General features: G+C 38.2%; 2 protein-coding genes across 2 annotated transcripts in view; both read right to left on the minus strand.

Annotated features, from left to right (window-relative positions):
- hoxb2a (homeobox B2a) overlaps positions 1-3,051 on the minus strand; it is a 4,204-nt gene extending 1,153 nt beyond the window's left edge. Inside the window, exons 1-2 of the mRNA XM_046866002.1 lie at positions 845-3,051; positions 1-79 (exon numbers count right to left, since the gene is read on the minus strand). The exon at positions 1-79 is cut by the window's left edge and continues 1,153 nt beyond it. Coding sequence (XP_046721958.1) covers positions 1-79; positions 845-1,343 — 578 coding nt within the window. The 5' untranslated portion in view covers positions 1,344-3,051. The remainder of the gene's footprint in view (positions 80-844) is intronic.
- A 729-nt stretch (positions 3,052-3,780) lies between these two features.
- hoxb3a (homeobox B3a) lies at positions 3,781-7,032 on the minus strand. The gene is made up of 2 exons (XM_046866001.1): positions 6,517-7,032; positions 3,781-6,048 (listed from the first exon to the last, which is right to left on the minus strand). The coding sequence occupies exons 1-2, from the start codon at positions 7,004-7,006 to the stop codon at positions 5,288-5,290; spliced, it is 1,251 nt and encodes a 416-aa protein (XP_046721957.1). The 5' UTR covers positions 7,007-7,032; the 3' UTR covers positions 3,781-5,287.
- Between the last annotated feature and the right edge of the window lie 5,935 nt (positions 7,033-12,967).

Consider the following 12,967-nt stretch of genomic DNA (forward strand, 5'->3'; position numbering starts at 1 on the left):
AGTTCGAGTAGTTGTGTGTTGGTGTATGCTGTCCTCAGACGACGAGAACCACTGCCATTGTCCAACCCGACTTGGATTTCTGGGAAAGGAGAAATTAATTTAATATTCATAAATATCGTAGGAGCATTTAACATTTGTCTGGTTTGGTCATAACAACTGGATTTTGCAGTGTACATGCGTTAAGCAAGCAAGCTCCTGATTTTTGTTCCAGTGCTTTCTCGTTACATATTGATAGTTGGAACCAAAATGGCTACCTCAAGCCAAGACACGGTTATGAATAAATGTCTTAAAGACTCCACTAAACTGCGGACAATTTTCTTATCACACATTTTATAAACACAATGATTCCCAATGAATGTACCAAGAATTAAAGAAGGGGTGCGAGTATTAATATACATATATTATAGACAATATTCGCCTAAACTACAATAACCAAGCTGCTTTTATAACAATATAAAAACGACTGAATAATTCGCATGGATTTTACAATATATAAATAATAGTATTTTGAAACGAATAATGATTCATGTAATCAATATGGCTTTAGCAAGTGTGCATGTTAATATGTGCATTACTTAATGCTTTTAATGCAACAAATATTATCGGGGACAGTCATGTATAGCACATTCTAGGTCTGTAAAAAAAGAATACTTTTTTCCTACAGAATGGCCGTCAAATCGTAGGTAGGTTCATGTAGGTTCAATAAACAGTCGTATGTCAAAATAATAATAATAATAATAATAATAATAATAATAATAATAATAATAATGAACAACAACAGCAAAAATGAAAAAATATATAAATAATAATAATAATAATAAAAGGAATAAGACTGTGTACTGACCTGTGGGGGACTCTAGTCCTGCGGTATTGAAACCAGATGATGCTGGGGAGGGAGAGGCAGCTGCAGTGGGTGCAGTGGGTGCTGCTCCAGGCTTGGGGTATTTCTTCGACGACTTCTTTTCCTTCATCCATGGGAACTCGTGTGCAAGGGGGCCGCCGGTCGTGGCTGAAGCCGGGACCTGCTTCTGCTGCGTTGGCGTGGTTTGCGACCGGAGCTGGAGGCCATTAGAGGCGGTTCTCTTATGGCTCCTCGGTCGCGCCTGGTTGCCTGTGCAAGGACTTAGGCTGGGAATAGTGTGTTCGAAAGGAGGTGGAATTACTGTCGAGTCCTTGATTGATGAAGTTTGAAATGACTCCAGGACAGCGGGGAAAGACGTCAGGCACTCAGCAAGGGAAGGCTGGCTGTTGATAAACCCAATCTCCCTCTCAAATTCAAAATTCATCGCTTTGCCTAAGCAAAATGGGCGGCCAGCGTCATAAAAAATACACAAAAATAACATCCAAAATGCGCGGTTTTATTTAGCGCTCTCCCCACGACTGTTTTTGCAGGCTTTAATAATTGGTGATATTACTAGCGTATGGGGACCAGAGTCTACTAAGCTGAGGACTATGGGCGAATTTGCAGCCAATTCCTGGTCACATGACTAGTCGCAACCAATGGAAATACGGGGCCTGGTGGTAAAAGAAAGTATTATTTTCTATATAGATCAAATATTCAAGATCACATAATTCCCACGTTCGGTGTATATAATCAAACTGCGTACGGTTGCCATGTGCTTGAGTGTCCAAAGGTGTGGGTGGTTAAGTAACGTCTTCATTTAGACAATAGCCATATGAATAAAGGGATTTGGGTGATGTAAGCCTGAGGCCTTAAATGCCTGTTAAAAGCATATCCACAATATGGCTAACTGCGAATTTTAACATGGTCATTAATCTTAAAAGTTTTGACAAGAGTAACAGACAAGAACTGTATCTATACGCTGTCAATATCTATGTGTATGTGTGTATATATACTATTTCTCCTGTGTAGGCTAAACAAACTGGGATGTTTCTGAGAGATTTTAGAGGCTGAACATTACATAGAGCGCCTCGAATAAGCATTGTGTAGCCTAGATTGACTAATTTACAGCTTTCCTATGACTGCTATGAGACTTCTAAAACTGGGGACCCTTGTGCATGTAAGTTTGCAGCTAAATTTAAAATCATTATTTCAAACGATATTTACTCAGTTTTTATTTATTTTGATGTTAAGGTGAAGTTGCACAAATTTTATTGTTACAAAATTATAGTTTCTATAAATAATAATAATAATAATAATAATAAACCCGTTTTAAACAGTTGTAAAATTTAAAAAGGTTGTATTATGCCATAGGCTAGCATATGTTCAATGAGATATAGTAGAGGTTTTGTTTTGTTTGTTTTTTGTTGTCGAACCATCCCGCATGAGAAAAAATACGTTGTACTTAAACTTTGGTGGAATGGTTCGATATAAAATTTGGTTGATAAAATTTAAATAGTGATGTTTTCAAAAGAGAGAGAGAGAGAGAGAGAGAGAGAGAGAGAGAGAGAATAACACATGGGCTATATTCCGTAGTGAAGAAGCAGTGGTGATCAATCTTTTCGCCGGCAAAGCGCTTGACAGGAACCACCCTCAAGAATTCGCCTCTTCACTCCACGGCTACAACAAAGAAAGCGCTTCTATTCCCGCGTAGACTTTCGTATTTTATGGCTAAATTAATTCACCTAAAACTTAAGGCGTCTTTTTATGTAAGGCATAAGTAAGGAATTGTTTCCGGTAATAAAATCAGGAAGGCCGCGTGTATGTCCAGAGGTCTGAAAATGTCTTGAATTGCTCGCAATTCTTTTCGGTGTTATCCTTGGGAGGAAGCAAAAAATGTGTGTGGGTGTTTGGGTATTAAATGGGTATACAAAGCACTCTGTGGCCAGTGAATATATAGCGGATCGGTTCAAGAGGTTTACTAACAGATTGGATTTAACTGCAGATTATATCGATGTTCCTTTTATTTATTTTTATTTATTTTTTAAGCAAAAAAATGGTCGGAAATATCGTTATTTGTGAGTTTCCTTTCAAAAGGATGATTTGGGCAATGTTTGAAAGGTTATTACATTTTGGTTGTATATTCTCTCTCTCCTTCTCTCTCTCTCTCTCTCTCTCTCTCTCTCTCTCTCTCTCTCTCTCTCTCTCTCTCTCTCTCTCTCTCTCTCTCTCTCTCTCTTTCTATTTATATATTTATCTATCTATCTTAGTCCGCATTATTTTTTTTAGCTTGATATTTTCGCCTTTATCTTACAATGTGCAGAACTGTATCCATAACCTGAAAGATAACCACTGCATTTTTTTTTTATAGAGGCAGCTAATCTAGAGTGTTAGCTTCACTGCAAGACATATTATACCATCACCCCGTATAGGCTAATCACTTTCATGCTAATTATTTACTATATATTATTTTATTTTTGATCAATCTTTTTTTAAGCTCGACCTAATTATTTGTACAGTACTTTCCTGGTTTTTTTTTGTTTGTTTTATGGTCGAAAAAATTAAAACAATGTTCCAACTTTTTAAAAATTCTGATTTGATTTAATTCTAACTCCATTGTGTTCAATAAATTAAATCTTGGAATCCAGTTTCTATAAATCCTACAAGTTTTGATGATGATTTTTGATGTACTTTGTGAAATTCGTTCTTTTTAAGCTCTGAAAATAAACCGAGTAAATGGACTGAGTTGACCTTTGCTCACGAGGCACGACCTGCCGGATACTTTTAGAAGCCACGAGGAGACAAACACCGGTGTGTGTGTGTGTGTGTGTGTGTGTGTGTGTGTGTGTGTGTGTGTGTGTGTGTGTGGTTACCACGCAGCGTAGAGGATGGGTGGGCATAAATCACTGTACTAAAGAACTGCAGGACTAGAATGAAAATGATTAACATAATATTTTATTAAAGAATTGTTGAACAGCCAACTCTTAACAAGAAAATCAAAGTAACTACAAAGAACAAAAAGTTTTTTCTTAAAAAAAAAAGAAAAAAAATGTTTCGCTATACTGTCTAATTTCCGACTATGCTGGAACGGGTTGATTCCTCTGTTCGCACCCTGTACAAGTCAAGTCGTTTATGTACAAGGGTAACATAAACCTAGGTTTCTCTAGAAATACAATAACCAAAATTAGTTACAATGACAAGAACACAATGTCTTTTCCTTATAACAGGTAAATACTAAAAAAGTACACTTTCTCGATATAAATACATGAGGGATAAATAATTAAAAAAAAGTATTTAAACTGGCTATAACAAATAAATATATATTTATGAATGTTCGTTTGAACACATACCGAAAGACGCTGATTGAAGGTCTTTCGCTTCAAAATAAGATTTACTTTTTTCCTTATCCATCAAAATGTAAACTCTAAGTGCAACAATGATGCCCAGTCGAGAAAGCATTATGTGTAAACCGAAACGTTTACACCATTGCTTGACATCTCGGGCATGCATTTTGTTCATTTATACCCTGTTTCCACGTTAAGTCAAGACATGATAAAATGTCTGTCTTTTTAATTAGTGAAGACTAATGTAAGCAAACTCAATAAATGGGGGAGAGAGAGAGACAGAGAGAGAGAGAGAGAGAGAGAGAGAGAGAGAGAGAGAGAGAAAATAGGGGCAAGAAATTAACGAGGACGAGGGAGGGGGCACAACCATTGAAAAAGGTAGGGGCGACTATGTATTGACTAAATTCTCAAATGGCCTTTCATACCCTGTACCAATTTAGTAAGTTTTATCCAATTCTAGGCCCTTTACGAGAGGAGGCCCTACGCAGTATTCAATTTATCAATCCGATAAAAAGTATAGATTGAAGTTTTACACGTAAAATTCTTACGTACACGTTTTTGATGGTTTTAGGTAGATAAGGGGTGGGGGGCAATGACGCTTTAGCGAGTCTGTCAAACAAAAAAAGAGGTATGTGGAAAAAGGGAAGTGAACAAAAACAATCCAGTGGTTTCCTAACGCCGGTTTCAAGTGTTCGCTACGCTCCACCCTCAAGCACGTTTTACAGTAAAGAACTCGGCGATAGGCTGACAAAATGCACGCATGCCAATGATGGCGTAAAGGGAGTCACACAAGGTCATAGAGAAAAATAATCTATAAATTGATTTACACTATCCACATTAACCCACTATTCATCATCTTTGTTTTAGTAGAGCTTTCAGAACTATGCATTCAGAACTGATTGTGAGATGTCTTCTGAACAAATGAATGTGCTCACAGGCGAATTAAAGGACAACATCAACACCAACTGTTGTGATTGAAACGGCAAGAAACCACTGGATCATCTTTTCAACCCCATTGCATCATCCCCTGGGTTCGTGTTTGCTCGTGTGTTTGTGTTTTCCTTCTATTTTAATTTCTATTTCATTTTCCCCCCCAAACCTGTTACAGATGCGTCAACTTGGGTGCTTCTTGAATTCTACCCTGAGAAGGATGGTGCGCTGACAGATCTGTGTATGTCGGATGTGTGTCGCACGGTCCGTGGTGCTGGTTAGCCGACATCTGCGTGGCACCGTTGTAGTCCATGCTGGCAGATTGGTGATGTGGCAGGTGGTTGAGGCTGTACATAGATGGCCCAGTGGCAGGCATGGCATCCACATAGTTCCCTCCTACGTACACAGGGCTGCCCTGCATGTTAGGTGTCCCATAGTTGCCACTGCTACCCTGTAGCCCATGTGGGTCATATTCTGGTCCTGTGTTGCCATACTTCTGTTGCGAGGGACAACCTTTCATGGAATTTTGATAGGATGAAGACATGGCATACGCGTTTTGATGAGGCTTGTTGAAAGATGGCGGCGACGGCGCGTCATAGCTGCCCATTGAGTGCATGGAGTTCATAAAGCCGGCTGAGGACTGCATTGGCAGGGGTGGGCTTCCGGTTGGTGATGGCCCCCCTGAGGAGGAGCCCATCCCTTTTGACTTTTGATCCTTCTTGTACTTCATGCGCCGGTTTTGGAACCAGATTTTGATCTGCCTTTCACTGAGGTTGAGAAGATTTGCCATCTCTACGCGTCGAGGCCGACACAAGTACCGATTAAAATGGAACTCTTTCTCAAGTTCCACAAGCTGTGCGCTCGTGTAGGCTGTGCGCGCTCTCTTGGAAGCCGCGGAACCCGGAGGGCTTTTCTCGCCGCCACTGCTCTCCGCTGGGTTGGGAATGAAATAAAACATAATTACTACAAGCGGCAATTGAATGCATCGTTCCTCTTAATAAAACAGGCCACGAAAAAATCTACCCCTTGATACTGGTTGTCAACACTTCATAACTGGCATTTATTAATAGATGCGTGTCCTAACACTGACCCCCTATATGTAAATTGTATTATGACCAAAAGCCCACGGCCAGTCGTACCGTGCAGTAAGCTAGAATATTTGTGGTGATTGTCGTGCACTACATTTGCCTTTAAAGATAACACAAGAACTATGCCAGTGTACAACACATCTTTCGCAAATTGTGCACTATAGGTATAACATAACATAACATAACATAACATAACATAACATAACATAACATAACACCTATATGCTGGTCAACATCTGCCTGAGACATGAGAAGCAGGTGGGGTTGGGAAGGGAGTAATCATTAAATGGTAACGAGTGGTTGGCACACACACCATTAGCTGAACTTGCGCTAGGAGAGTTGGTTTTTTGCTTGGTGTTCTGACGTGACTCTTTCATCCAGGGGAAGATCTGCTTGCTGATGGTCGGGTTCTGGGCAAGTGTGGACGACTTGGCTGAGGATTTAGTAGTACCTCCGCCTCCTGCCCCACCACTGCCGCTACCACCCGGCTGCTGGGGGGCACTAGATCCAGTTGGGTTCACAGAATTTTGAGGAGGAGAAACCTGGGGAGGTTGGTGGTGTTCAGATGGTAAACTTGGACGCATGCAGCTCCCATTAAGCTCTTTCGTCTTGGCGTGCTGTGATTGTGTGGGTGCGCTAGTGCCTAGCGACTGCAGTGAGCAGGCAGACCTCTGATAATCGCCTTCAAGGTGTGCCGAGCTCGGGAAAGCCGCTGGCTGGGCCTCATAACTGAAGCCATTGGCCCCCTGATACGAATAACCTCCGAATAATGTCGAGTTGTCGTAGTAGGTGGTTTTCTGCATTTCCAAAATTCGCGTTACCGGCTACCAGGGTCCTGACGACCTTCTGGAAGAACATTGGCACCCGGTATCACGTGACGGTCTTTTTCCAACGGCCTCTTGGAAGCTGACCTGAAAGGTTATAAGAGGCACATAATAAGAGGGGTGCAAGGTAAATCCATCTTACTGCGCTGAAAAGCGCCATGACATGAATAGCGCGTTCCCACAATGCGGCTTGCAGATGCTACGTCGGGCAACGCTGGATTGCAATTTTTACTCTAGGTCTTTCTTTTACACACTCTTATCAACAAGAAAACAACTGTGCAGATTTTTTTAAACATCATTTTGTTTTTTTTATATCTTAAAACCATTTTGAACGATTAAATTACTAATTGTATCTGGTGAATGTTATTTCAACTTGAACGATTGTTTGTCGACATTCTCAAATGTAAATTATTTGTAATAATAAAATATTTTGTCACATTGTGGATAATAAAATGTATATTTGGTTGCTTGTTTGTTTACATTTGATTTCCTGAATACCTTTGTACATTTTATTTCTAAAGGCCAGTCGTTATATTTTGGTTTGTATTAGTTTTTAAAGTGAAAAACGTTTAATTGTAAAATGATGTTTTTAAATACTATTATTTCATTTACCCAACAGAAAAACACACTGAACAGAATGCCGAATTAATAATAATAATAATAATAATAATAATAACAACAACAACAACAACAACAACAACAATAATTATTGTTGTTGTTATTATTTTATTATTATTATTATTATATTATTATTATTATTATTATTATTATTATTATTTAGTGGATCTGGTATTTATATTAGGGTTTTTGTTGTTGTTTGTTTGCTTGCTTGCTTGTTTGTGTTGTTGTTTTTTTTTTAAGACAACCGAGGACAACCAAAGCTAACCAAAGAAAAGCATATAGGCTCATAAAAGACCTGGGCTCAACAAAATGTTTTTAGCAGTCCAGACAAATCAATGAATATGTCTCATGCATAGAGGCCATTTCCAGAGGGCTTTCTCGAGTTACACACAAATGTATTTGGTCAACATTAAAACCCCCCAAAAAACGGCATTGTTAAGGTGTGGGCTCCTCAAACGTGGCGAGGAAAGACGTCCCCGGAAGCTCTTTCTAAATATGATTCATCATGCTCGCTGAACCAAAATAGACTATTCTAATCCCGGAAATGGTCAAAGACCTCTTCTCTTTTGGTTGGGGTGGTTAAAAGGAGAAGGTGGAGTGTATTCGCTTAAACACTTACAGGTACCAGCTCTCTATGTAAAGCTAGTGGTCAAGTAAAAATCATCAAATATATTTTTTTGTAAAATGATAATACTGTTATCCAGTTCTGTTAACATTTAAACCATGTATACATGTCAACACCTTCAAATGCAAACGAAACCAATAATATCATTTATAAAACACAGATTAATGTATATTTCATTCCAGATTACCAGGATTATATATATATATATATATATATATATATATATATATATATATATATATATATATATATATATATATATATATATATATATACTGCATGATGTCTGTAACGTAAACTACTGGTTGCTTACACTAAATATTTACAGCAAGTATTTGTGCTAAATTGCAAAACGCATATAATAAACATTGCGTATTTTTTAAAAACAAGCACCTATAAGAACAAATGCTGCTTAAATTCAGTACAATTAGAATTAATATATATATATATATATATATATATATATATATATATATATATATATATATATATATATATATATGAGAGAAAGAGAAAGAAAGAGAGAGAGAGAGAGAGAGGGGGCAATAAAAGTAATAATGTTTTTCCTAGTAAAAGTTAACAGGGCTTTAAAGTCAAAGCGAGGGAGTCTAAAATATGAGCTTGCAACTGTGGTTGTCTATATAATAATAATTTAAGCATTCAACATTTATTTTTAACATTAAAATGTTATATAGAACGAGGCAAGATTTGGATGGGTCTGTTCCTATAAGTGAGAACATGAACTACAGTTTTTGGACATCAATTCCTAACACGTCACAAATGAAACTCATTCATCTTTGATGAGGACGGACGGAATACATGTAATTGTTCGAGAGAGAGAGAGAGAGAGAGAGAGAGAGAGAGAGAGAGAGAGAGAGAGAGACGGACCGACAGACAGACAGGAAGAGGGAGGGAGGGAGAGAGGGAGGGAGGGGAAAAAGTACTAGGCCTATAGATATGAAATTATATCGTAGTTCCATTCAATGGAACATGTAATGTCCTGGCCGTCTTGTTAAGGTAACACAATAACCAACTTTTCTCTAGATTTAACCTTAACAAGATTACAGAGTCAAGAGGATGTGGTTGGAAGAAAGGGCTAACCCGTGAAACGTCAACAAAACAACAGGGGAGAACATCGCTTGGGCGCCCCTTAGCTATCGGACACGGAAATTTCTATACAGAGCAGATCGAAATAATACAATAACAGAACAATACTTCGTATGTAAACCAATAAGAGTATAATGTAAAGCCTCAGTCTTGGTTTTCATAGAGCCTACACTGATGCAGAAAATGGCCGGGACATGCGATTTCTATATGAAATAAAACAGTGTCACTCGAGACCGTTTGTGGAAATCTCGGACAGTGGCGACACTTTCCAATTGTCGATTATCTATACAACATTTGAATCGCACATAGCACGTATCGTCCATAAATCACTCAAATAAAACACGCACATTTACACCAAAATGAGTGGTTCAATGTCCGGACCGGAGGCTTTCGCTGATACTAAACAAAATGCGAGCCTAAAAACGAATATGTTCGACTATCAAACGATCTAGAGGGGTAAAAAGAGGACTGCTGCCTGGAAGCTTAACGCGGTGTGAACTCTTCTTGAACCGTGTTTGCAGTCGTATGGTCATAAATCACTAGGACACGCATACCGCCATTCACAAACTGATAGCCTATTTCAAACCATCTTACCTTAGCCTCTGACAAACGGCGTTCGAGCAGTCACCATGTTTTTTTTTTTCACATTCGGTCAGTCCGGGAAATGAAAAACCCGAAAGCTCGTCCTCGTTTCGATGTTCCAGCCAGTAAGAGATTGTCATACAGCGGGTATGGCGAGCACGGTTGGCCCGCGCCACAGTGCGGGCGCTCCTGGTTTGGTCTCCTTGACTGGCTTAGGGGAAGACGATTTAAGCATGAAAGATCTGAGGTATGCGAGGAGAACGGCAAATGGACAGGCAGCGCTGCTCCTGGCCGCCCTGTCGACTGGTACGCCCTGCTCGCTGATAACAATGGCCTCAGATTTCGCTTCCTTCACCCTCTCTCCTCTCACTCACCGTGCAAACCCGAACATCATAATCCGAAAGGGTCTCTCGACTCCCCGACGCCACATTTCCCCGTTGTCTTTCGGATGCTGGCATTTGTGCGTGTTATTTTCGCACTTTCCTCCCCATTTGGTGGATTGTTGTATTGTCATCACAGGCCTCTCCGGCTGTTTGGAAATAACGGGGGTGGCTTTGAATGTGCCAGGCGCAAGCGTTAATCCCCATCAAACAGCGTCACCAGTGAGAAATTATGCTAATTGCAGGCGAGCAGGACAGGAGGACCCTAACATCAAATCCACCTCTTTTTTTTATCCCACTTCTTACTAGCTGAGGTGTCAAGCAATGCTCATTCGTCATTAGATCAAAAAAGAACATGAAAAAAATCATTTGTTTTCCTTAATTATTCCATCGGTACATGTAAAAAAAAAATGATTTTTGCGTCGTTGGTCGTCGGTTAGATTTAGACAGAAAGCGAATTCTGTCTGCGTTGTTCCATGTTTTCCAACATAACTTGTACAACTTATGCGCAAAATATGAAAACAGGTTGGGAGGGGTTGGAGAACAAGAGAACAGACAGGAGACGTACTTGTAAGCGAGGGAGGAGTGTGAATACAAAGCATACAAATAGATGCTAGATGATTTTTTTGTATATATTTAACCACACCGATGGGTCCCGATCACACAATTGCAATTTCACTAAGGAGCACACTTTAAAAATGCACCAGTGGACTGTTTAATATAACTATAAGCGGCACGTGGAAGTAGTGGGACTCTATTGGTAAATCAATATGAGGAAATATACAAAAAAAGTCGAAAAGCAAAATGAAAATAAAACAGTATGTTTTAAAGTCTCTCTCTCTCTCTCTCTCTCTCTCTCTCTCTCTCTCTCTCTCGTATTTTTATTATTCCGGACACCTCATGGCTAAGATTTATGACTTCTTCCACTCGCCGACAGCTGTAAACAGTCAATTGTTAAAAGGTGATTTGCAAATAGATACTTGAATAGAGAACATCAGCAATTATGTGGGAGGAAGGCAGGAGGCAAAAATGTAGGTGTCTGCAACTCTTTTCGTTAAATCCATTGTCCTCAACTTTGCAACTACCACTAAATGTTTGACGGATCCACTCAAAAGATTAGTAATTAACTAATACGTGGGCTGAAGAAAACGTTATTCTAATAACACAACTTTTTTTTTTTTTTTTTTTATAAAATAACATAAGAAAACATTCTTATACGATGGGAAATGTGTGGATTGTTTCAGGTTAGCGGTTTTGAAATTGAAGGTCTGTTTAAGGTTTTTTTTATGTTTTCATGGGATGTATTTCGTAGTGTCGAGTAATGGATTATAAAATATAAATGAATAAATATCTTACATTAACAGGCCTAAACTGCACATTCAAATTGTAAAGCAAACTTTGGAAGCTTTAGCTTATTAATAAATACAGTATTTTAATCTAATTAAATTTTACATTTATTTTGAACGATTTTGGGATTAGCGATTGAACTGTAAACAACAGAATATTCCTGTACACCTTTTTAATTAATTCTATATTTTTCGTATATACAAGTACATACATACATACATACATACATACATACATACATACACTTTTTTATGTATGTTTTTATACAGTCTGTATAATATGAATAGGATATAATCCGAAAAAAAGCGAAATTGTGTTACCCTGTTTTACAGAATTGTAAATATCCATGTCATTGGAACCCTTGCAAATGGAAAAATAATTACTGAGCTGTGGTTGAAATTGTCGTCTTTGTGTGTTTATTTACACATAAGAAAACAGGCTAAGAATGTTATTACAAGTCGCTGCACGATTATTTGCCTTTTAAATCCTGAAATTCAGAAAGTTTTCAGGGATATAACCCTTGTCTATATTTTATTTATAGCCGTTTTTTCTATAATATTTTCAAAGCCTAAACCTTAATATCATTGCAATGCAAGAAAAGTAAATGTTTTTGGCCATATGGCCATTGCAGCAGCACTAAGGACATGCACACAAAGGATTTTAATTGATTAATCGTTCTATACAGATCATAAAGATTGAGGGGATTTATTAACAACTTCATTAAGAGTGCCTCCATTTAATATCATATAATATAGTACAACGCTTTAGTGTATATTGTAACCGTTGCATACGTTATATAAATAATAGTCCACTTTTATTTTTTTACTAATAAAATAACCAAAATAAGACACAATGCATCTAAGTAAAAACAGTCTTGCTTACTTCGAAGTCAGCATTATTTCAAATCGGTTAATACTGGTTACAAATTTCAAATCAATATTTCCCATTATAGACTATCAATGCAATGGCTCGGGCATAACAAGAATGTGTTTCGTTAAGCATGTAATCGGAAAGATATGATATACATTCATATGTTACAGTAAAAAAAAAAAAAAAAAAAGGGATAACTTACCGAGATAACGTCTTTCACGTCTAGATTTTATGCAAGAATACAGCTTCCAGATAACTCGATGGTACTAAAGGTATACATAAAAACACAAAAGATGCCATCAAAACATGGAGCAAATTTTTTTTATTTATAAACCTTTAAAGCCATTTAAGAGTTGACGCTGCTACCGTACCGGTATATATTTCGAGGCCTTTGCAGACAAAAACATT

The sequence above is a fragment of the Silurus meridionalis genome, chromosome 14 (assembly GCF_014805685.1).
Source record: "Silurus meridionalis isolate SWU-2019-XX chromosome 14, ASM1480568v1, whole genome shotgun sequence".
Classification (NCBI taxonomy): Eukaryota; Metazoa; Chordata; class Actinopteri; order Siluriformes; family Siluridae; genus Silurus; species Silurus meridionalis.

What these genes read in the sequence shown, in the direction of transcription:
- hoxb3a (XM_046866001.1), bottom strand. Translation starts at nt 7,006, where the DNA reads ATGCAGAAAACCACCTACTACGACAACTCGACATTATTCGGAGGTTAT. An exon ending in TAGCGCAAGTTCAGCTAATG is followed by an intron (nt 6,049 to 6,516) that starts GTGTGTGTGCCA and finishes TTCCCAACCCAG; the next exon opens with CGGAGAGCAGTGGCGGCGAG.